Source organism: Pinus tabuliformis, chromosome 3_2 (assembly GCF_031772625.1).
Source record: "Pinus tabuliformis cultivar Carrire ecotype Pingquan chromosome 3_2, CPIR1, whole genome shotgun sequence".
Lineage (NCBI taxonomy): Eukaryota > Viridiplantae > Streptophyta > Pinopsida > Pinales > Pinaceae > Pinus > Pinus tabuliformis.
The window spans coordinates 853725637-853751826 of NC_142302.1; the positions used below are offsets into that span (position 1 = coordinate 853725637).

A 26190-nucleotide genomic window follows, 5' to 3' on the forward strand; every position below is an offset into this window, starting at 1 on the left:
ATACTTTGCATGTTCAAATATATCCAAACGATTATGCTGCCACTCAACAACATTGTCAATCTTGGAAGACTCAAGAAAGATCACATCTCTAGATATTATAAACTTCTTATTCACTTTATCGTAGAGATGGTATTCTTTGGAGGTATGAGTATCCAAAGAAGATACATTTGTGACTCCTTGCACTAAGTTTTTTTATCTGTTCCTTAGGTATCAAGGCATAACAGGAGGAACCAAAAACCCTGAGATGCCTCACTGAAGGAATGTGGCCATACCACATTTCATAGGGAGCCTTGTTTCTGATAGCCCATGAGATGGACTACCAGCTTGATTTTTTCATTATGTTCCTTTCAATGTTATAATACATATTTCTACATGCCGAAGCATCCAATACCATGGACCGAAAACCATTGCGTCTAATACCATGGATCGAAAACCATCACGTCCAAAAACATGTGCGAAAATCATGCACAAAACCATAGGTGCGTCCGCCCATCCTAACATAGGGTCCAAAACCAAAATTTTCCAGGGCGCTGCCCCAGACCCCATAAAGTGGGGTTACAGGTATGCCTCAAACCCCCTGTGACTCCCCCCCCCCCCCAGTACACAATCGGTGCAACGAAGGCAGGCTCCTCCCTCCCTCTAACCCCCCGGTTAACTACGTGGGCTAGTCATGGAAAGAATATAACACAACCCAACAGTATGCAAAGGATGTAAAATGCGGAAGTACATAAAATCCACATTCCATGATCCTGACAACAAAGCACATGCAGTCCTAGAAAGGATCCACTGTCATGTTTATGGACCTTTCTCGACAACCTCCACTGCCATATACAAATATTTTGTCATTTTTATTGATGACTTCTCACGGAAGTGTTGGATCTTCTTCATGTGGAAGAAAGATGACACATTATCCAAGTTCGTATAATTCAAGGCACTGGTTAAAAAAGAAGCTAGCAAGAAGGTGAAGGCTCTATTGTAGCAACTGCAACACCCTCCAAAATTTTGGCCTGCACTTAAATATCAGAACCTACTATGGATATTGTGATCGATTGTTTCTTAGTTAGTTATTGGTAAGTTTATGATCTCAAGCTCCCCTTTTCGATCTTAAGAGTCGTTCATGCTTTTATATTTACACAGAATGTGTCATCTTTGGGCATGGGAGTTATCGCTTGTCATGCAAAGGGAGGTTTGTTTTTCTTCAAGGGGAAATATTTATGAGAATGGGTTGTCCTCACCACATAGATGTGTTTCACACTCATTTCACACACTCTTACACAAGTGTTGCCTTTATCCTCCCAAAGTCTATCATCAGAGTCACACTTATCGTAAGCTGCCACAAAGGTTGTTGCATTAAGAGAAGTATGCGTTATATGTTCTGGATGGTCTATGTTGTATCTCTAAGTTTTCAAGTGTGTGATTATAGTCAAGTTTTATCACTGTTCACATCAGTTTCATTAATCCCACACTTCGCCAAATTTTGGAGTTTCCTTAGCAACCTAGCCTCATCCAACTTTCTTGAACTCTGCACTTCACATATGTAACCCTCAAGACTTTCCCTTGCTTGTTGGAACTGTGAAATGTGCAGAAATTCCAACCTCCCTTAGCATTCAAAACTACAAAGTGATTTCCTCCAATCTCCTTCCTTCAGCCAGAACCCACTGTCTCAAGAAATTGTGTAGTTTTGTCCCTTGACTACCCAGTCAACTCCCTCTCATCTTCCTTGTCACGTTTTCTAGGACTTGCGTATCCAACAAGAAATTTGGGATATGAATTCCATTAAGGTAGAAAATCAAGGGGTTTTCAAGTCATTTTTTTAGGGTTGCCACTAGCATAGTCTCACAATATGATCCACCCAGTCCCTAAATTGGGGTCTAGTGCTATTTCAATTAATTATTAGATGATCATGGTGGGCCATAATTCCAAGTTAAATGTTATGACTCTTCATAGGATATTATTGGAGATACTTGAGGAGACACCTCTTTGGCTAAAGGGTTAAAGATTTTGACTTCAATATCGAACCATCAACCATATCCTCAACATTTTTCCCATCAACCATATCCTCAACATATCGAACCAACAACTAAGAAGATAACTGAGGTGAAGCATGGGCATCCTCTATCGCCCACGTTGTTCAGGATATATATAAATCTATGAATGCCTCTACACTCCACCAATTGTGCATCAATAAAATTTTGGGTTGCCCCACTATCCACCAAGATGGATACACATTGTCCTTGCAATGTGCCTCTGATTCCCAAAATTGCAAAATTGGGATTTTCCATGTCAAAATTTTAATTCGAGACTGACCATGCATTGGAAGGCAATTAACACATTATTAAGACATTAAAAATGAATAATTGACACAATACCAAATACAATACATGCATTGATTTTTATCTCACAAGGTATTTAGATGCTAATTGAGCAAGTTCACACGAAGAGAGAAAGGAAATATCATGATACATTGTTCAATTTGTAATCAAGAGCATTATATTGGATAAGGGAGAAGTAACATTTAGTATCTTTCTCATATACAAAGGAAAAATTACGAAGCAATGTAAAATGCCTTTCATGAAGCAATGTTGTTGTAAAGGGTGGGGATTTTGGGTAGAGGGTTATAGGTTTTGGAGGTATTAAAATAAGTATTTGGTAAAACTAGGGGATATGTACTAAACTAGGCATGAAGTAGTATTGACTATTTAGTAATAGAAAGAAAAGGGTATTCTAAATCGTGAACACACTAATGGTTGTTTATCTCACCACTTGAAAGGATGTTATGAGTTCAATGAACCACATGAGGGAGAAGATTATACGCTAGTAGTACTTTTTTGCAACGTTCCAAATCAGATGTGAATGGAGAGGACTTTGCAAAGGTTTTTTTGCAAGGGTCAAGGGTTTCTAGGCTTTGATAGTTGATCAAAATGGTGGAATGAGGACGAGTTATCCAATGCAATGTGATCAGAGGAGGTGGATTCAGTTGTATGTTTGGATGTCATGAAGATGCTAAAGGTTGCGAGGTTCGTTCTGGCAGGTGGAAAGGACAATGGCAATTGTTCTTTGCCAAGGAAGAGTAGATTAGACTCCTCTTCTTTGGCAAGAGATATACACAACAAGGGGTAACTAACAAATTCATTTGCGCATTTTGACATCATTGTCGATGACATTTATTGTGAATGGGTTGTCATGTTGGTTAGCTAGTGTTGGGGCATAATATGATGGAGACAATCAAGAAATCTACTTTCACTACAAAAAAGGGGCAAACAAGAAGTTAATTTTTTTTGCAAGGAAATTCTGAATACATTATCACATTAGTTTAGTGGTTGTCATTTATTAATATGATCATGGTGGGTCATACTTTCTAAGCTAAATGCTATGACTCTTCATAGGATATTTTTAGAGATACTAGAGGAGAGACCTCTTTGGCTCAAGGGTTCAGGAAGGATTTTGACTTCAATATCAAACCATCAATTATATCTTCAACACTTGTGCCATCATGGAGGAGGGGAGACATTTCTCTTCAAAATTATTCCTCTACTTTGTAGATTTTTCGAAGTTGTTTGATGTTATCTTCAGGGAGGCATTGTTCCATGGATGAAATTTGCATTTCAAAGATTTTGTTTACTTTTATTATATGTCTACTAGTTTCTCTAGGAATTTTTTCTTCTTCCTTGTTCCCATTTAAAGTGGGCAAGTCTCCGCTTTAAAATGCCCTGATATTGTTTTGTAGTTACCCAAATCCACTTCCCTGTTGTGTTTGCTGAGGCAATTTTGACTTGGCCCAAATGATTTGTTTCCACAAAATATGAGATTTCCTTGCCATTTTTAACATTTACTATTGATTTGTTTTCCATTTTGGGATGAGGCCACTCACTAAATATCCTCATTGAAAATAATGCATGAACCTTGATGAAGCCCTAAAAGAACAATCCCTCGTTCATCCGTAAAAATCGTCGAATTTCGCTTTAAACAAAACAAAATATGCTCAATACTAAACTACCCACATAAATGGTATTGAGATTTAATAAAATTTACTCGAAGTCTAAGTTTTCGATTCCTTCTCGAGTCGGAAAAACCACTGGCGGTATCGAGTTGGTAAAAGAAAGTAGGATCTGTTATCCAAAATCCTAGCTTAGTGCCCTGAATCCCTAATGTGACTGATACTTTGATTAATTGAGCTGATGTATCGATCCTTTGTCTCATGGCTAGCTGTGACAACTCGATTTATTGATTTAGCTGATCTAATCTCAGGGTTAACTGTGGCAGCCGAATTTGAATCCATGATCCATTTGCCGTTTGTAGAAAAACCACGAGTTCACTGAAACCATCAAGAGAACATGGACAATTCTTCATGTTCTTCCACTCCAACATAATTATATTATCAACATTATAAAACATATAAAATATGTATCAATTTGTACCAGGCAAATCTACTTGAAAGGATCATAACCTATAAGCTCGACCATGAAGTCTTACTCCAATAACGTCAAGATAATTAAACAAGTGACCTTTTAATAGAAAAGATTTTTTAACAATGGGAACTCAACTAACTAGGTTGACCCTTAAGACTATGTATTTGTACCATTCACTTTGAAATTTGAGAAAAATAATTTTAAATTTATAAAATTACTAGCATTATAAATGAAATATTTATAATAAACTCATTTTTGCATTAAAATAAAACTTTTATTAACTTAAAATTAAAAAATTTGTATTACCAAACTCTTCCAACAAAAAACAAACAAAAAAAAATATCAGAAATAATAGTACTCAAGGTGTAAAGAAGCAATAAATGTAAAAGACACTCATACCGATGAGAACACAGTTAACAATATAATATCAATGGATTTTATGGTTAAAGACTTACGTAATTACATTAGCGTAAGTTTTAGCGCCGTAGGTTCTAGATAGAGCCACATTCCGCGGAGGGGGTCTTATGCCTCCCATCCTACCCTGCCTTTTCAGTTTCAAGAACAAATCTCTTTCTTCCGGAGCATTCCGCGCATTCCAATAGTGAGCCTGCACATTCCACGGAGGGGGTCTTATGCCTCCCATCCTACCCTGCCTTTTCAGTTTCAAGAACAAATCTCTTTCTTCCGGAGCATTCCGCACATTCCAATAGTGAGCAGACATCGGAGGGATCGAATCCCATTACCACACTCCAATAGCGCGCAGACTTCAGAGGGATCGAATCCCATTACCTCAGTTCAAGGTAAGAATTCTTTGAATCAAAATTATCCTCCACTTCCTTGTCGGAGCTTGATTTTATTTCTCCTTCCGGCCTGGGTTTTAATGCTCTGAAAATTTACAGGTGTGCTCTGTTTTTTTGATATTTTGATATATGTCCCTATATAGGTTTGGTGTATAAATCGGTGACCTTCTTTTCTAATCTATTTTATATCCTAGGCATTTTGTTCAAGTAAATCCTGTATTTGGTGTGTCAGTCCCTACTGCTTCCCAGTATGCATAGGGTATCCAGGTTTTCGCCCTGTCTTTGCTACAGCTTTCAAAAGCTCTTGGATGTTGCTGATTGTGAATGTAATTTTACAAGCTCTAGGGTTTTTAGTGAGGGTTTATGGTTTTGGTGGTAATTTTGGAGAATAATGTTTACAAGCTCTAGGGTTTTTAGTGAGGGTTTATGGTTTTGGTGGTAATTTTGGAGAATAATGTTTATATCCTGTAGAGCATTATTAACGCCTTTGATTTGGCTTTAGCCAATGTTTGTTTTGTGCTCGTTTTGTATTTTTCCAAAATAGAAGCTTGATAGTTAACACCACCCGCCTACCTAGGGTTCGAATCAGGGATCTTGGATGAGGATAAATCTAAATGATCAACGAACACCCGCATACCATGGGATTCGAATCCACACCCTAAGATGCTTTTTTTGAATTTTTCCCAAACTGGAAATTGATTGATAGACAACGACACCCGCCTAGCTTGGGGTTTGAACCCACTACGCGAGATGATTGTTGTCTGTTAAACTTAGAGATGGTTGTTTAGTATTTTTCCAAAACAGGGGCTTGAGAATAATAAATCCTGACGGTTCTAACAAACAGGAGCTCAGAGAATAAGAAATCCAGAGACAGAAATATTTCATTTCAAAATATGCATTAAATGAACACAACACGCCAAACGTAGGGTTCGAACCCACGACTACAAGATTAGGAACCTTGGGCTTTAACTACTAAGCTAGATGGGTTACTCCTTTTGACTTCCCACTTAAATCAAACTCCAGAATTATTACCTTCAATGAATTTAGGTTAAATTCAACACAAGTAGTTTACTATTAATAATTCCACGTTGTGGACATGCTCTTGAATTGCAGTAACATCAACTTTCAGTTTGTTCTCGGTTTTGAGTGACAGGCATAACAAAAATCTGTTATCACCACTGTCAAGTGAAATTATAAATAGTAGAAGAGAACATAATTTCTTCAGGTTCCATCCTCCAAAACCATAACACAGGAATGAACTTTACAATCTTGTTGACCTTAACTTTCTTACTTGTTAAACAATTACAATGTTTTTCCCATTTAATGGTAATGGTTTTTAAAAGAAAATGATCATGTTGTCTCACAATTATTTGATAGTAGGCTCTACCTGCAAAATGGAGAGTGTACTTAATAAAGTATGGACTATCTTCAGCCATAAACGATGACTAGGGTCTTTGAAAAAATTTGCTATAACCGACAACCTTTCCATTTGTTTCTGCGGTACATTTATCCATTGTGTACCGTCCTGTCCAAATGAATTGAAAAATACAAATTGAAACACCTAATACAAATTCCGTTGAAAATAAATCCTTTGGCTTCGAGATGGTCTTTTTTTGATGTTTTTTTGTTTGCAGTTAAGATCCACCAGGATCACTAAACAATCCAATTCAGATGTCCATGAATGTAGCAATTTATTCCTATAGCATAAGCAATGATCCTAACTAGTGTCCACAAACTTTTCTTTGCTGATTTCTATTACATTATTCTATACAAAATGGCAGACCAGGTATTTATGTTGCTTTTGGTATTTGTATTATTTATGTTGTTGATTTAGTTAGAGGTTGGATTTGTTTTTAGAAATAACTTTAAAATGATACTTCAAAAGTTTGTTTGTGAGTAGTTAAATGCTTGTTGGAACACTCTGATAAGCTTGCCTCAAAGTGTTGGACAGATCTTCAATGCTCACTCAACACATTGGTAGAGTTTTGTTCAGGGTTTTGAACCTAGTTCTCAATTTTTTTTCATATCTAATTCCTACAGAAGCACTAAACACTACCTTGAAACAACAAAAAAACAAAAGTACAAACAATCAAGTGATCAAAGAGCCAAAAAATGCATTGTAAAACTACATATTCATAGATTCACTCCCTATGTTTATTCATTGGTCATGTTCTCTTGAAAAATAAGTAATACCCAAGTTAAAAATTGCAGTCTTATTGTTTAAAAAACGTGGTGCATTTAGGGAAATAGCACATCGTCATCCGAATATTCAGATGAACAGGAAACAAGACCTACTCCAGGTACAGATGAATACTTCAATGAAATGATATATTGCAGTTGCAAAATGTGCCAAAATAGGAAACTAAAGAAGCGAAGGCTTGTTGGTATCCATAGATTGGAACATGAAGTTTATATAGAAGAGGTACATTATAAGTAACAAATTGTTATTCTTATAATAAATAAATATGCACATTATTTAATACATTATTATTAATCATTTCATTTGATTTTTTTATTTATGAAAAGCCGCTTCTAGTTCCCAATATTCGTGAAGAACCAATGGATGATATTGATAATAGCGACTCTCAAGATGAAGGACAAGACACATTTATGGAAGAAGCCACTTCGCAGATAAATGAGGCTGGTGTCAATGAATTTATCCAAGACTTCTACACATCTTTTGAAGAAGTTGTTGATTCACCCCTAGCTCATTTGGCTAGGACACCTCTTTATGCAAATGCTGAATCTTCTATATTGGCGACACTTATGTTGTTGTTGAACTTGAAGGTTACACATGGACTGACAAACACATGCTTTACTGATATATTAAGGTTGGATTGATATTCCTATAAATTAATTCTCTAGATGTCTTAAAAGTTTTGAATATTGTGTATACTTATAAAAATCATTTGTTGCACTATGCAGACTTTTGGCAAACAAAATACTTCCAAAGGACAATAAGTTGCCTCATTCTCATAGAGAAGTATCTTCAATAATGAAAGACATTGGAATGGAGTACAAGACATATGATGCATGTCCAAATGACCATATATTGTACTATGGAAATAATGCAAATTTACAACAATGCCCAAAGTGTCACACAAATAGGTATCGTCAAGATCAATTATCTAAGAAGGTTCCTTATAAAGTATTACCACACATTCCACTAAAGCCAAGGTTTGAGAGAATGTTCAAATGCAAGGAGTTGGCAAAATATATGGATCATCATGCACAAGGGAGGAGCCAAGATGGTGTCATGCGTATGGTTGCGGATAGTAAATGTTGGAAAGATATTGAGGTAAAATGGCCACATTTCAAAAATGAGCCAAGGAATGCAAGAATTTCTCTAGCAATGGATGGCGTAAATCCTTTTGGAGATCTTAGAACAACATATTCTGTTTGGCCAGTGTTAATTATAAACAACAATCTCCCCCCTTGGATGGCAATGAAAAAGGAACATGCAATGTTAACTCTTATCATACCAGGTACTAGAACATGTGAATGCAATGTTTTCTTGAAGATTATATAAAAATATTTCAATTCAGTTAATCCTAATAAATAACTCTTTGTTCACTTAGGGAAATATCAGGTAAAGGATATGGATGTATACATGGAGCCCCTCATTGATGAGCTTCGTGAATTATGGGATGGTGTAAATATGTTTGATGTATCAAGACCTATCAATGATAGAAACTTCCTATTTCATGCGATTCTTATCTGGACAATTCATGATGCCCCAGGGCTCTCTATTTGTTGTGGTAATATAATATAAATTACATTTATAATTATTATGTTCATTTTAGCATTTACTAAATATGGGTTCCAATCTTATTTTAGGACTACAAACAAAGGGGAAACATGGCTGTCCATCATGTGGGCCAAAATTGTTGCATAGGCAGTCAAGGGATCTCAATAAAACTGTCTATGATGAGTATCGACAATTCTTACCACAAAATCATCGCTATCGAGTGCGTGATAAACATATGTTCAATGGAAAGGAAGTGGAAATGAGGAAGCCAATAAAGATGAACCCTGCTAGGTGGAAAGCGATGTATGACAAAAAAGAAGGGACAGGCTTTCCCCTAGGAATGAAAAGACTCTCTATTTTCTACAAATTAGAATATTATGAGAGCTTGCCAATAGCCCACCTATTTGATACTATGCACATCGGGAAAAATGTGGCAGAGTGCTTGTGGAAACATCTAAATGGAAATAACATTGAAGCACAAATAAAGTTAAGAAAGGACCTTCGAGTTGCCAATATCATGCCGAACATGTGGTTGCACGAAGACAACTCATATGTTCATGCTCCATGGACATTTACATCAAATGAGAAAGAAAACATAATTTCTACTATGAAAAGCATAAGATTTCCTTCTGGCTTTGGTGCGACATTAAAAAACTTATTCACAAGAGATGGATCAGAGTTCTCAGGCCTAAAAACACATGATTGGCACAATTGGATAAAGGTAACGTTGTCACATGTTATATTTGTTGGAAACTTAATTATAAAATTGTATATCCTAGTGATAATATCAGTTCATGCATATTTGAACATGGTTATTTGTTAATAGACATGCTAGTATAGTGATGAAATTAGTTCATGCATATTTGAACATGGTTATTTGTTAATGGTCATGCAGTATGTGTTGCCTGCAGCAATACCAAGTACTTTTGACCACACTGTCACTTTGACTATTTACAAATTATGTAAATATCTGAGGTATTTTTCAATCCATCATGCATACTCTTCCATTACTCTTATCATTTGAAGTGCAACATTGATTATGCCTTTATATGAGTTTCTACTTTTGGTTTACAAGAAATAACAAGTCTTTATTGTAATACTTGTAGGTGGGTCTCATCTAAAGAGATACATCAGGATGACTTGAAGTATTGGAAGAGGAATGTTTCACTTTTGATGTGTGATATTCAAATGTGCTTCCCTCCAAGCTTCTTTAATTCTCAAGAGCACTACCTTGTACACCTAGTAGAAGAGATTGAACAATGTGGTCCTATTCATATTCGAACAATGTGGCTCGTGGAGAGATATATGAAGGTCTTGAAACAATTTGTGAGGCAAAAGGCTCGACCAGAAGGGTCCATAGTTGAGGGGTACATGGTTTTCCAGGCCATGGTTCATTTGAGTGAGTACTTACCTCAATTGCATCTTGAAGCTCCGCGATTATGGAATTATAACCAATCTCAATCATTTGAAGGAGAAAAATTAGAGGGAGAAGGGACTTCAAATAGGATAAAAGGTATAAAAAAATGTTAGGAGTTATTTGTATCTTAAGTTTTATATTACATGGGTTTAAATAATTATTAATTCATTGAACGAAATTTTTTTTCATTGTAGATGCGAAGGAGTGGGAGGCATTACATTTGTATGTTTCATACAATTCTAACTTTATGTTGGAATGGATGGAGAAGTACGCTGAAAAAAAGAAATTAGAAGATGAAAATGCATGGGCCAATATATATAATAGACATGGTCAAAACACTACTCGAGCATTGCCTGCAAGCCATAAAAGAAAGTGGCCAGAGAGATGCTCGTGGAATTGGCTAAAGGCCAATATTGAACATGAGGCAACAAAAGGGAATAATAGAGTAACACAAAAACAATTGAATTTCATTAAAGGATCCATAAATGGGGAGGTGATATATATTAATATATTGCATATATTTAATAAATTTTTTGTTAGATTTCATATCCTTGAATCTAATTAGTTGATATTTATATGAATTTAGGTAAGATATTACAAAGGAATGTGGAATTTTGGTCATCATTTTCGCATCAGAAAAGTTGATGAAAAGAGAAAAACTTATGATTGTGGAGTTTCAGCATCATTTGAGGTGGAATGTCATTCACGTGCAAATGATAGACAACCAATCACAAGAATACTTCGCTACTATGGAGTGTTGGAGGACATTATTGAGCTTGATTTTATGTCTTTCAAGAAAGTTATTTTTCGTGTTGAATGGTACAAGCTTATTGAAGTGGGAGAAGAAAAAACTATCTTGCTCCATGATAATGGATTCCACATGATCAATACATCTAGGTTTGAAGCCACTTTTGAACCTTATGTGTTTCCAAGTCAATGTGACCAAAATTTTCTCATTCCAAATTTAGAACAACCTGGTTGGTCATTTGTGATTGATTATGATCCAAGAGGACGAAGAGTAACATTTGTTCAAGATGTAGAGGACCATGATTTACTTGAAGATGCAGAAGTTCCCCCTGAAGACATAGATGGCCAAGATGGAGATGATGAAGAATTTATTGTCAATGATGCATATCACCAAGATGAAGACCAAGACGAGTTTATTGAAGTTTTTGAAGGACATGAGCAACCACATGGGCATCAAATCCATGAAGATGATGAATTCATTGATTTTAATTTACCTGTAGTTGAAGGTGATGAAGACTATGAAAATGATGGTATTAATTTATTTGTGGATTTAGGGTCTATTAATGATGGGGTATATATGCCATCAGATGAGGAGATTTCATCCGAGAATGACATTTTATGATCACTATGTATACTTTAAGATAGTTTTAAGGATTCACTACAATATAATTTTTCTTTACAAGTTAGACATATGAGTTTTTAATTGTAATGAACATTAAGTAATTTGAATGTTTAATGTTTTACTTGTGAGGATGACATTTTTCGATCACTATGTTTACTTTAAGATGGTTATAAGGATTCACTGCAATATAATTTTTCTTTACAAGTTAAGTATTGAGTTTTTAATTGTAATGAACATCAAGTAATTTGAATGTTTAAGGTTTTACTTGAAAGACATATATATTTGGTGTTACCGATTCTATTTTCTTATCGGTTTTTTGATTAAGGTTTTCTTATTTTTACCTGTGTCTTAATTCGAAACTGAGACTTCTTCTTGGCTGCCACGAAATGGATTTTGTCTGAGTGAATTATTTACCTAATCAACTACAAGGAAAATATTCTCATTGGACCTAATAGACACAGGATTCAAGACACAGATAGGAATAAAACACATAATAACATAATAACATAAAAATAAGAATGGGGGATTCAATGATATTCACTACTTTTATGGAAATATTCTAATGATATTTCCATAAAAGTAGTGAATATCATTGAATCCCCCATTCTTATTTTTATGTTATTATGTGTTTTCTTAAGAATGTACCCATGGGTGTTACTGATGCTACTATGGGGGATTCAATGATATTCACTACTTTTATGGAAATGTTAACAAATGCACGAGGGCAGGACGCTGCTATGATGATGCATGAGGTAAGCTTGAATATTGTCTTTTATATGTTCAATTATCTTATATTCCTTATTGTATTATCTAATTTATGTTTGTGGAATGCAGGCAATCGCTAAAGTCATTCCAACCCCTATAACACCTTATAATACATCTAAGGTAATGATAGTGGTAAAACTTGATCAATATTTTTGTGCATTTAGTTAACTTATTTCACTATATATATTTATTAATATTTGTGTTTTTACTAAGCGTGCATTTTGTTGGCATGCAGGATTCATTTATGCCCCTCAATACAACCAATGTTGGCATGCAGGGATCATTAATGCCCCCATATACATCTAATGTTATGCAAAATGTAAGATTCAACCATTTATTTGTGTGAGTTTGATTATGTTATTTGTTGAGAAATCTAGGGCATATATTTAATAAAGTTTTTGCACAACGACTCCATGATTTATGAGGTGTTACGAAGAGCTACATCATGCCTTCAAATGGATCACCCCATCCATTTTTTTCTTCTTGGAAATACAATACTATTTTAACAAGTAACCCAAGCAATATATTATTCCAAAACATGATGTCAAGTTACTTTTCTAGGGTTTTTATGTAATCAAGAGGCCTTTTTAGGGTTTCTTAAATTCAAACCTTAGATCATACTCTTTTCCCTTTATGTCATTCTAGAGTTTATCCCATGCCCTAGAAATCAAATCATATGGAACAAATACTTAAGATTAAGGTTTCTAAATACTAGGGTATTTCTTAAAATATAAACCCATAAATTCAACCCTACTACATCTTATGATGGATCCTTTAAAAGAAAATTATTATACATACCTCATGGACACCTATCTGTACTGATTAGTATTTAGTAAACAACACATGGTAAACAGCAGAGGCCCCTTCATAAAAACCACTTACAGCCAGTACTCCCCTCCGCTAACAGCTTGTGGTTTCAACATACAGCTGTTACAACTCAAGGAGGACAGGAAGTTGTAAATCCATGTGGTCAACCAGAAATAGCCCAGCTTATTCATCGTGATCCTAAAAGGTGTGCAAGTGTTTAGCTAATCCGACATCAAGATGTTGACAACCGTAAGGTTGGAGGGCCATTGTTGCTCAAATTCATCAATGTAGATATGTTGATGAGGGTATGACCAGAGCTTACTTATATTGAAGCATGTGAAGGGATTCAAGGGAGAAATGGTGACCAAATCTTCCATAATGTTGGGTCTTGAAGAATCTGATAAAGAGATAAAGCAAACAATGAACGACACATGTGCTGTGGGTGTTGATATCCTTACAATGGAATAGTATTTGCAGCCCATGGCTTTCAAAGAACGAAATTTGTTTAGTATTGTTGATACAGGCTCTGGAAAAACAATGGCATATCCTTTACCTGCTATTGTTCATGTTAATATGCAACCTTATCTAGCTTCAGATTCTGAACCCTGAATGCGAGCATTCTTGCATTCATAGTCGCTGCATTATTATTTGCGGAAGCTTACGCACACCTTTCATGAAGAAAAGATTATGGTGCTATTACTATTGAGGAAGCTAACTCCACGACAATCTCCTGATTGTTTTGATTCACATCGCTGATTCTTTGGGTGATAGTCAACAATTTGGATGAATTTCCTGGCGATAGATTAGAATCTGGATAAATATGATGCCAAAAAGAAACTGCTTTGAGCACATTGTAGCTAAACTCCAATTCATGTGTAAATCACACCAGTTCTGGATCGAGGATTGTGAAAGCAGGTTTACTATGGAATAGTTTCTGGTGTTGAATCATTAGGTCTCAAAAGATACAGGCCTATAATATTGGTTAAGAGGTGCCTCAATTTCCACTATTCTGGACCTGTAGCACTCAAAGGAAGACATAAATCATGCCAAGAATATTGTGGCCAATAACACTGGACGGGTGAGGAAAATCGCACAAGTATAAACTTGTAATGTCAATAGAGAAGGGGTTAAAATATGTAGAGTGCCCCAATCTAGATCCACCGCATCTATTCAGCTACCACAGCTTTATCACACAGGCTACTCAAAAGAAGATCTCAAGTAAGTCTTCTAGTTCTCAAGGCACCATGCTTTTAATGAGTTTAACCTTCCAAAGGATACTTACTCCTAAATATCTTAGGAATTTCCATGAATTACGCAATCTGTAGATTATATATCCAAAACCTAGTGGACCTGCTACAACACTAATTTACTGGCAACCTGTCTGAAATTGTATATAATTCTACATATGGGAAAGATTGACAAATGTGCACATCAAACTGTCTGGGGTGTGTGCACATTTAGTTAACCCTGTGCGTTGTTAAGGAATAACATTTGATTTACTTGTTCCAGGGAATGTGCAAACTTCATGGTTGACTTCCACTTAAGTGCAGGAAGAAATGAGCTGAGATATGTTCATGAGAAGTATTCAGATCCATGTCATGGCTATGTTGCTTTTTTATGCCTTGCCAACTTACCCAATGATGACAGTTGCACCACCAGCAATGACGCTGTCATTTGTATTAGTGATAACATCGACTCAAGTGCACAAGAAGGGGGATTAGAAAGACCTAGCCAACTTAATCCTGTGGTTACTTCTGCATACTATGTTTTAATCCAGTTATTCTCGTTCTATTATTCATTTCATGCAAGTGAGAAAGAAACTGGTTTCTTGTGGGGTATTTCTCAGATAGATGTAGGACTATATAGATAGCGTGCAGAGACCAATTGGCAATAAGCTAATGGTCTGCTGCTTTGCCAAGGGTGGGGTTCATGGAATACTACGCCAACCAAGAGATTTGCCAATAGGTCTCTGGATTGATGTGATAGTCTCTCCCTCACTTCAGTACTAAAATTATTTGGTGGTGTTCATGTGTTTTCTGGGTTCCCTGGCTTCTGATCGCTGTCTTTGTGATGCCTTCTTAAATGCAAACGTACTAAATCACAGTGTTGCATCCCTATTTGCAAACGTTCACATTAATATGGCAAACCTGCTAAATCACAGTGCCGTATCCCTATTTGAAGGAGAAGCAAAGAAGTTGCGGGATTGAGTGGAACCTTGTGCTAAAAACAGTCATCCCCTGTTGTTTAGGACCATTTTTCCTAGCAGTTCAGCAGTTGTGGGTAACAGTTTTCCTAGTTTACTGCATCAATAGATGGAAGCCACACCATGGGACCATAGCCTAACAAGTGGAGATCCATAATGTGATAGAATAGGGCAATAGAAAATTGAACTGAACCACAATGGAAAAGGCTTCATTGATACGAGTCACCTCGTTTCAAATTGGATAGCATATATTTTGAGGATGCATAGCCCAAAGTTCAAAGATTGTGTTTCAATTTTAGACAAGTATCTCTGATTTGAATTTTAGACAAATAGCTCTGATCAAAAAGTTTACTAGTACTTGCTTTTATACCACTTCGGAGATTAAACTTTTGAGAATGCACAGTTAGTTGAAACTTGAGATAGAAACCGAGCATGCACATATTTAACATCGTGTTTGAGTTCAAGTACATAACCTTTATCAGGGAAATTTTTGGATGGACTAGAAGAATAAGGGCCATTTGTTATTGATTCTCCTTATATTCATCGAAAACCAGTGATTCCTTACAGTAGCTCCTAATTATAGGAAATTTATATAACCTTGCCTTAAATTATTCGGCCAGAACTTTTGTGATCTGTAATTTCATTCTCTGTAAAATGGCTCTAAAAACTCAGTTGATTCAGAAGAAGCTGAGTTTTGGCATACTATAATGTAGATCACATCCTGCCTTAAAAATTTCAAATTACTTCAATTTATTTTTCCACAAAATACATAATTGAAGCTAAACCTTTCTTGATTTGTAGTTTCAGTCTGTGTAAAATGGTTCTAGGATGAGAAACTCCGTTAGTCCAGAAGAAGCTCATTTGATGCAAATCTCTAACATAAGTCACAATCTGCTTTAAACAATTTCAAATTATTTCAATTTATTTTGCCACAAACTCATGATCAAAATTAGCTTACAATAGTATGAAATGGCCTTTTAAGAGATTACTAGCATTTGTTATATATAATTTTGCAATAAAATGTCTGAGCATTCAGGTTGTCTGTAAATTTCAGATATCAGCGAGAAGAAGCAAGAATTGAAGCTTGGATAAATCTCCAGACTGCTAAAGCTGAAGCTGAAACCAAAAAACTTGAGGTATGGGAGTGTGCCTATAAATACTTGTAAACATTTTCGAATATTTGCAGAATTTTGGTTCTTTACAGCATTTAGAAAAATTCCATTGGACAGTTTATTCAAAGTTTCTTCTGGCATGTTTTGTTGTATGTTACTGAGGAAAAAAGGTTATGTTGTATGCTGGTGTTTTCCTTTTCCTTTTTGTTTTGGAAAATTCCATATATGTTACTAACAAATGAATTTATTAGAAAAGAAATTATACATAAGCCCTACAACGAGGAAGAGGGCTAGCATATGTATGTGTAAGTCCCCTGCCTACTGTAAGCGGGAGACTTAGGATATCTGTACATTAGCCCCCTGACTGCTGTAAGCAAGAGGGCTAGCATATCTCTGTTGACTAGACATGAAGACTATCTACACCTCTAAAAATTACTGGTAATGGATTTGTAATTTGACATTTATTTTATTGCAGAATTGCTATCTTGGCAAACTATTTGGGCATCTCTCTTTAACTTCTGAGTAGGATATATTTTCAACAGTGTTGATTTTATTGTCTAGAGTAGCACATTGTATAGTCCAAGTGGTTTGGGGATGTGTAATGCTGTGTTCGAAGAAAAAAAAAAAATTAACATAGATCCATTTTAACAATGTCTAATCTATCACATGTCAAGATGATGAAAAACCTCAAGTTGCAAATTTGAAGTGCTTGCACCTTCAAACAAAAATGAACTTTGCAGAATTTTTTTATGGGTTAAGAATCAAGATGAATCTAAGCTAGTGAAATCAATTTGATGGATTCAGATCTCTGATCTCTATGCCTTTGGTGGTTTCTTCCCTAGGGTCTAAATAAAATTATTGGTTCTTCCAAAGATGGAAAATTATGGTTTCGCTTAAAGCCTATACACTAACAAAATCATTGGGTTCACCTGAATGATGGAAAACTACAGAGAAACCAATGATGGAAAACTACAGAGCTAACACAAGTGATAATTGGGATTGATATTCAACACAGATCCTTTTTAACCTTAGATTTATTAAGCAGGAAGTACGATTTTCATTAATTTTTTAGGTTGTAAAGCATCTAAGTTCTCAATTTTTAATGTATCCATCTTATGAATAAGGAATCAGGATCTTAGTGTGCTGGCACCCAAAAAAGTTGTGTTTTGGTTTTTTTATATTTATTTAAATTAATTGTAATTTCATTATTTCTTTGACAAATTTACAAATTTACATTCTTCACATGCGTTTTTGACTTTTCTAAATTTACAAATTAATGCCAGAGACGTTGTATCTCACTGTGAACATCATTGACAGATACCTTTCTATTCAGAGTATTGCAAGGAAGAATTTGCCATTACTTGCTATCGCTGCAATGTTTATAGCTAGTAAATATGAAGAAGTCTGTCCTCCACATGTAGGATGACTTGCTGACATCTGTAAGAAAGGATGTGTTTATATCTAATTAAAAGAACACTTTGTTGGTTGTATAAAAGTACATACACCAGCAATATCTACTCCTACAGAAGATTACGCTTTATGCTGGAATCAACACAAAAATTATATTATAATAGGTAACACAATATTGATAAGAGCTGGTTTATACTTGGCTACAGGTCAATGACTTCATCCGCATCTTCCCAAATGAATGCACGTCAGAATAGATAGTGGCCATGGTAATTAGCTCTAACTGATAATTCTTTGTCATTGATTGCAACATAGTCTCCAAACATTCAGATTGACTGATCAATTGATAATAACTCTTCGCAGGAGTCTACGATATTAAAGCAACTGAACTTCAAGCTTACAGTTCCCACTCGGCCATATGTATTCCTCCTCGGGTTTCTAAAGGTAGCTGATTCCAACAAAGTGGTAAAGTTTTGAATGACACCACTTTTTATATTGTTGAAAGCAGCCTGTGTGGCATTGATCAAATCTACTTTCGAAAATGCCTCATAAAATCTAGCATTCATGTTTTAAATTACTTTTCTTTATTGTATTCCTAATAATACCCTACTGTACTGACAAGTCGTACTATCTATTATTCAGATGGAAAATCTAGCATTCTTCTTGGTTGAACTGTGTTTGCTTCAGTACATAATGAGCAAGTACAATCCATAAAATTTGTGTTAAGGGCTTTGAACACTTATCCGCTATGGAAGGCTTGTTTGTTGATGTGGTTTTTGAAATATTCAATGTATTTTTTAAGTTGTTTGTGCAAGCGTTTTCCATAACAGTAGTGAAGGCTTATCTGGATCTCAAAATATTGTGCATAGGTGATGCTTTTCCCTCCTCTAGTTAGTTCATTCTTGTTTATTGTGTGTTTTTACAAACATTTTGCAGCACGGTCCACTTTTTATCGTTTTTGATAATATATCTCATGTATTTGATGCTTGTAGGCCTTTAATCCGTAAAAAACAGCCCAAAAATCTCAGAAATAGACACCTATAAATATAAACTAGTCATCAAATTTCAAGGAACATTTTTTCATGGGGCTGAAATCCTATTAAAATTTGGAAATAAATGCATATTTTCATATTTATGAGATGTATACTTTGTTTACTGAACTAGATTTGTATGTGTTCATATTGAAATCTTGTTACTATGTTTTAAATTGCGAGAAGCTTGATGGCTAAATGTTGTTTTCTCTATGATCCTTAGTTACCATTTGTGAAGTGTTTTAAGTAACTGGTTACGGCTGATCTTATGCTGGATCCTTTATCGAAGGTTCTTAATGTAGGTTCTGATTATAGCTGGTGTGATAACTTGTCAGGTACCAAAGGGACTGTCACATGCTTTGCATCATACTTGGTGTGCACCTCAATTTTCAATTCCATTATGGCATTAGCTGGGAATATCAATGTAAGACTTAAATTCTAAATACTGGGCAACCAGACATTATGTTTATTTTATCAGCATTTTGTATCTTAAAATGTAGTTTGTCATCGTTGTTTTATATATCTTACGATATTAGTTTTCATTATTTGTTTTATATTTTGCAGTACTATGATGTTCGAAAGGAGTGCAATGGTGGCCTGTGCTATGATTTTTCAAATATGGAGAATTACTTAAACCAGGGTTCCGTTAGGGATGCCCTGGGGGTTGGCAGCCGAAAATTTGTCTCCTGTAGCCCCTTGGTTTATGAAGCTATGCTTACTGACTGGATGCGGAATATGGAAGTTGGCATTCCAACACTCTTGGAGGATGGTGTTAAGTTGCTAGTTTATGCAGGAGAATATGATCTCATTTGCAATTGGTTAGGTAATGATACTGTATACATATAACATATTGTTTTTGTTTTGGACAATGACTTTATGATTTAGGTGTTAAGTCTGTTATTAACTTATTTGCAGTTGTGTTTTTTAGGCTTGTCAGTCTAATCTTCAAAATTGAAAAGTTAATTGTTCAAGTTATGTGTCTTTCAGGGAATTCAAGATGGGTGAATTCCATGGATTGGTCTGGAAGTGAGAATTTCAAGAAGGCGCCTACAAAATCCTTCCTTGTAGATGATAAGGAAGCAGGTTTAATAACCAGTTATGGACCACTCAGTTTTCTCAAGGTAAAAGGCACTCGATGATCATCTTTGATTTCGTTGTACAAGTAGATAATTTCTTCCTTACGGAATCTTCTATTTTGTTGCACCAGGTTCATGATGCAGGTCATATGGTCCCAATGGATCAGCCAAAAGCAGCCTTGGAGATGTTAAAACGCTGGACACAAGGAAGTATTACTGATGACAATTCTCAAATTTTAAAGACAGTGACGGAGATGCCAGAGAAGAATTTTGAGAGTTAGTTATCTGCTTAACTAGGAGAATTGCTCTCTTCACCTAGATTAATGTAAATTTTTCTAGATTTACAGTAGTGTGCATCCCCAAAGATGTGTATTTTCTGATTTGGCAAAATAATTGTGCATTGGGACCATCAGTCTTGCTAACTTGTGTCAAAGCTTTTTATGGCCACTTTTTAACTGTATAGAAATAGTGCTTCTTATTGCTTACCAAGCCTTGTGGAATTATGATTATACATGGTGTTAAAGTTATATTCAAGAACATGAATAGTATGTCCTGTGTTCTTATTCCAGCATGTTCTGATGTCCTAATGGATGAAAGAAATTGTAAATTGGATGAAAGAAATTGTAAATTCAACAAAAATATTTGGTTGAGAGAGTCTCGGGGAATTCAAAGCATGATGCTCTTAGCCTACATTCAATTTTATTGACAATGACATGAAAACATTTATGTTGTTTGCAATCATACAATGGATGCCAGTATTGTCTACTTATATTTGAATTGGAGGCTATGTGGTTTGGCTGTGTTTCACTTCTCGTTCGTTCTATTATTTTATTGTTGAATATGCATGTTTCCTCTTTTTGCCTCTTATCCCTTTATAAGCCTCTTGGACATTAAGTGCTTGGCATGGCAAGATATGTCCATAAAGCGCATGGACTATCTACGGTCCATCAATGCGTGCTGCTGCTGCTGTCTACACTACTCGATGCACTTTGAGGAAGGATCCATGTTGGAACAAAACACTTACCCTTCATACAGGCTACTCTAAAGCAGACCTGAAGTAAGCCTTAAAATTTTTAAAGCATCATGCTTTTAGTGATTTTACCCTTATAAAGAAATCCTACTCCTGGACATTTTAGATTTCTTCATCAATTACAGGCAGGCATTGTTGATCAGCTATGGCTAGAACATTGTGTCTTGATCAATTATATGTTGGAACTCAGCTACTAACACCTTGTCTGAATTGAATCTTTATCTAATACTAATGCGCATACTAAGCGTCTGGAGGCGTACGCACATTTTGTTAACTCTGTATTGTGTGGAAGATTCCTGCTTATTATCTTACGAATCTGTTCCAGGTGAGAACGATACGGGCCAGCAGACATTCAAAATGATTTTATTTATTTATTTTTAAATAATTTTTTATATTGTCTCTAGAGAGACAATAGTTTGAATTATGGACATTTATTTTTTTTAAATAATTTTTTATATTGTCTCTAGAGAGACAATAGTTTGAATTATGGAATTGTCTCTAAAAAGACAAAAATGTAATTGTCTCTAAAGAGACACAAATGAAATTGTCTCTAGAGAGACAAATCAAATTGTCTTTATAGAGACAATAATAATATGTGTTCTATATTGTCTTTATAGAGACAAATTTTTGAGACATTATATTTTGAGACACCCGCTTAGAGACAATATTTAAGACAATATTTGAGTTTCTTTTTGTCTTAAGTTAAGACAATTGACTCAAATATTGTCTTAAACCCCCCTACATGTAGTAGTGCTTCTCTCACAAAATGATCGGAAAACCGATCAAGACTATAACACATCTAAATAGAGACTATAACACATCTGTGGTGATAAGTCTACATGGGAGTGGAGGAGATCTGGTTGGAATCCCTGCTACCACAATAGTCCCTTTTTAACTAACCAATCATTCCCATGTTTATAAGAAAACAGTCGAAATATTAATACGTAGGCTATGGTATTTACTATATGTTTTTACAATATGTAAAATTTAAGAATTTTGAGTGGAGTTATATGTACTCAATAATATTAATTATTAATCTAATTTAAGAGATGCTTTCTACGTAAAATATTACTCGTTGGTTAATTAACTAAGCACATTTTTTTTTTTTTGGTCATATCATTGATTGTTAAAGACTTCAATAGAGATTTCAACGCTCTTTATTATGCGGAGCCCTTTGTTCTTCTTTCAATTTCGTGTGAAGCTTTCATGTATCTACACTTATGGTTATGCAATATGAAATAAAAGTGATTAATGGAAACTTTGTTTTAATGATTTATATAAATCTAGTGTCTTATTTACAATATATGAATAATATAAGCAACAACGTGTTACATATTGGGATTCTTCCATAATAGATTTTTCTTTTACTACCACATAGCAAGTGATGGTAATATTGAGAAACTATGTTTACAAGTTTCTTTATGTGCAACTTCAACATAGTATTTGTATTAAGAATTTAGAATTTTTTCAACATTAAGGTTTCAAAAGCTTCAGTATCGTGGTATTCAACATTAAGGTTTCAAAAGTTATCGTGGTATTAGAGGAAATTTTAATCTAAAAGTGTTCATGAAATTTTCATCTACATAATATGTAAACCAATCAAAATCTATTAAGTTTAAAAAGAGATACATGTGAATAGTTTAAAGGAAAAGAAAACTATTTTTTTTAATTGCATTTTTGGTTTATATCCTTATAGTTTTACTCAAATTTCAAGCATACACACTCGTTAGATGCATAATTCAATTTCTCATTCAACGAGTACTCATCATGCATACTTCTCAGAAGAGTCAATTGATAAAAAATGAAGATATATTAAAAAACATGTTTGACATGCTTGTGTATATTCAATTTTTATCAATGTGGGTCTTCTGAGAAGTATGCATAATGGGTACTACTTGGATGTGAACATTAATTCCGTACCTAAGGAGTGTATACACTTGAAATTTGAGAAAATCTATAATGAGATAAACCAAAGATATAATAAAAAAATAGTTTTCTTCTTTTCCCTCTAAAATTTATAATTCTTGTGTTATTATTTTAACTATTATTTTTCCTTAAAAGACTACTTTTAGCATGAAATTTCCTCTAATGACTTTGTGGTTTCTATTCATTTTAAACGATATATCATTTCTCTTTTTCTTTTCTTCTTTGATACTTTACTTTTCATAACCCATGTAATGTTCAAAATAGATTATGAAATTACACAACATTAAGTCAAAACATGAGTCGCTCCACTCTTATGAGTTTTTTAGTCAAAATTAAATGTGCTCATTCACCCCATATAGTGAATAGTTTTAGAATTTGAAAAAATGACGAGTTAGAAATAGAAAACAACAAAACATGGAAACTCATATCTCAAGGTTGCACTATCTAGAAATTCCAAATGGATGTTGATGCTTAGAAACTCTATTGGTTCAATTGCATGGGAATGGCTTGGACAAATTCTATCCATTACAAGGACTCCTTTGAAGTTGGAAAATAGAATAACTAATTTTAATAGGGCAATGTCTAATTGCTCTAATTCCATTTTTTTCTCAATGAGAGGTGATAGGGTAGCTTCATTATCCTTCCCCCATTGTCCATATTCATCGCTTTGTGTGTATGCTTGAAGCACCCTTCTTGTCTCCCAACAATCCCAAGTGATTTTCCAATTGATTATTCCAACAGAAATTATAGAGTAGATTATTAGGCGTTATGGTGGGTGTTCTTGAGACTCGATTCGAGCTATTTAGAGCTCGCTTAAGGTTGTGCAATTCTCTATAGACAACATATGAACAACAAATGCAACAAAATCCTTCCATGATGGTAGAGTGTTGAAGGATGAACATTTGGATAAAAAAGTGATTAGAGATGGAAGGCAGAGTGGCAGAAAGAAAAAGATAGAGCAACAAGAGAATGATAAAGAATGTGGGGGAGAAGAGGGGAAGGTGATGTAGGATATTAGGGTAACACAAGGGACACAACAAAGTGTTGTACCTTAGAGGTGAGGAAGAGGTAGGGGTGACATGGAGTGGGGGGATTAAGGATCCCTTACATTCCCTTAAAATTCTTAATTTCACATTTGATCACCCTTTATGACGGGCATGTAATTTGGCTTCATCATGGGATGTGGATTGTGGGCAATATATACCCCTTTGCTTGCTTTGAATGATCATGTTTGATCCTAGGAGGTTCATTGATTCCTATTTTAGAGTGCATAGACGATGGTGTGGGAGTATCCTATGATGAGGGCTAAGAGAGTGGTTACGAAAATATTTATGCCTTAGAAGGTTGCATGGGATTTTTCGTTAATTTTTTTTTTCCTTCTCATATTCCCCAGGTTAAATATAACATTGGTTTTATTGAAACCACAATTGCATCTAGAAAGTGAATTGCATTTTACATAAAAACCATCCATACATATAAATAAAAATTGAACAACTCTCTGATTGAGGTGGATATCAATGAAGGGAGAACGGTTGGGGGATGAACCCAACATCCCATTAACAATTAGACCATTAATGTATGGTGTGGCATGGCTAAACCCTTGTGTGCACAAGCATGCAAATCCTATCATGAATTTAAACATGTTTTACGACCCCTTTCCTCTATGTTCGAGTATTGTAATCCTAGAGTGATTCTAGTGAAAATTACGTTTTGCTACGTGGTATCCTGAATCTTCTTGGGTGCGAGCTTGGCTTTGGGGTTGTAGAGAATTGTAGGAGCTTTGGGCAAGAATGGAGTGATGGTTGCATTACAGAAGTTGGATGCTAGCAAAGGAGTTCTCCTCGAGCTATAAGGTTGTTGGTGTTTCCTCCAAACCTTCAATCGTGGAGACCTGATTTTGAAAAGGACGCTCTTTCAAGAGTCAATATCACTTCTAAGTCTTCTGCAATGCCAATTTGTATTTCAGTGAGCTGGTTAGTCTCTTTTTTCTGCATGTTTTTGATCTAATGTGCTTATGGTCACTCGGTGGGTAGCTAAAAGCTAGTAACTTGATGTTGCCCCTGATTTGTGGTGAACCCTTTTCCCCTTTGTCCAATTGTTATCCTGTGCCACGTTGGTAATCTCATAGTGTTCTGTTGCACTCCCTCTTATGGCTGAAATTTTTTAATCTGAACCTTCATCCCCTTGTCACTAGTAAATTATGTGGAACCCTATTGTGTGACCCTTCTGTGCAACATGAGAAGGAAGCGAATGCATAGATGATGCAAAGGGGTTGGTTGTGACCCTTAGGATTGGAATCACATGCAATAACATGTGCAAGAAGTTGCTAACAATTACCATTTGACTTTTCCTCCTAAAACCTATAACGAAATCCATTAACTTGAATCCCTTACTACTAAAGACTACCAAGATTTTTTTTTATTCATAAATACTTGAAGAATTTTCTCATTGCGTTCATGTCCCTGGCCAAACCAAGAGAAGAAGGAAACAATACCTCATCTCCATTCTCTTCACTAGCAGATGAAGACCCTATTGGGAAAGGTCTTAAAAGTAAAACATGAAGAAAGGTACAACGTATATTCTGATTTGAAAGACATCAAATGTGCTTAGAGAAACTAATAGGTTTGCTTAGAAATACTAGGTGCCAAGCTAGCACATTTAGGAAGCCACGTCGAGTGTGGATTTGACCCTCAAGCTCCTCCAAGTTCGAGCACCAAAGGCCAATCACTTGTCACTTCCTAAGATTCTTAACTTTCTAGAATGTTTAATGGCAATATTTTGTATTACAATATTTGAGCAGATAGACTAGTTTTGTTGAAGATGTTAGTGTTTTGAACAAGTTGCATATTCAATAGGGTGTTAAAAGTAGTTGGTTTCCCACTAGGTAGACTGAAACCACCAACATTGAACTCTATTTAACATGGTGGTTGTCTGATATATTTTCGTTATATTATATTTTGAGGCAATACAAAATTAATATAAAATAAAAAACATAAACATTGAACAACATTTCTTGTATATATGTGTGTGCATATATGCATATATATATATAGTATTTCTCCTTACATTTATAAATGAATTTCAATTTTT

General features: G+C 35.1%; 1 protein-coding gene across 1 annotated transcript; it reads left to right on the top strand.

Annotated features, from left to right (window-relative positions):
• Window positions 1–18203: 18203 nt before the first annotated feature.
• LOC149183348 (serine carboxypeptidase-like) lies at window positions 18204–20707 on the top strand. Its single transcript, XM_089418705.1, has 6 exons — window positions 18204–18306; window positions 18401–18481; window positions 19404–19492; window positions 19633–19891; window positions 20056–20189; window positions 20276–20707. Exons 1-6 carry the CDS (start codon window positions 18279–18281, stop codon window positions 20423–20425), a joined length of 741 nt encoding a protein of 246 aa, XP_089274831.1. The 5' UTR covers window positions 18204–18278; the 3' UTR covers window positions 20426–20707.
• Window positions 20708–26190: the final 5483 nt, after the last annotated feature.

Excerpts from the sequence above, each read along its gene's own strand:
- LOC149183348 (XM_089418705.1), top strand. The coding sequence starts at position 18,279 with ATGCACGTCAGAATAGATAGTGGCCATG. Across the intron at positions 18,307-18,400 it reads CAGAATAGATAGTGGCCATG|GAGTCTACGATATTAAAGCA; the intron begins GTAATTAGCTCT and ends AACTCTTCGCAG. Across the intron at positions 20,190-20,275 it reads GACCACTCAGTTTTCTCAAG|GTTCATGATGCAGGTCATAT; the intron begins GTAAAAGGCACT and ends TTGTTGCACCAG.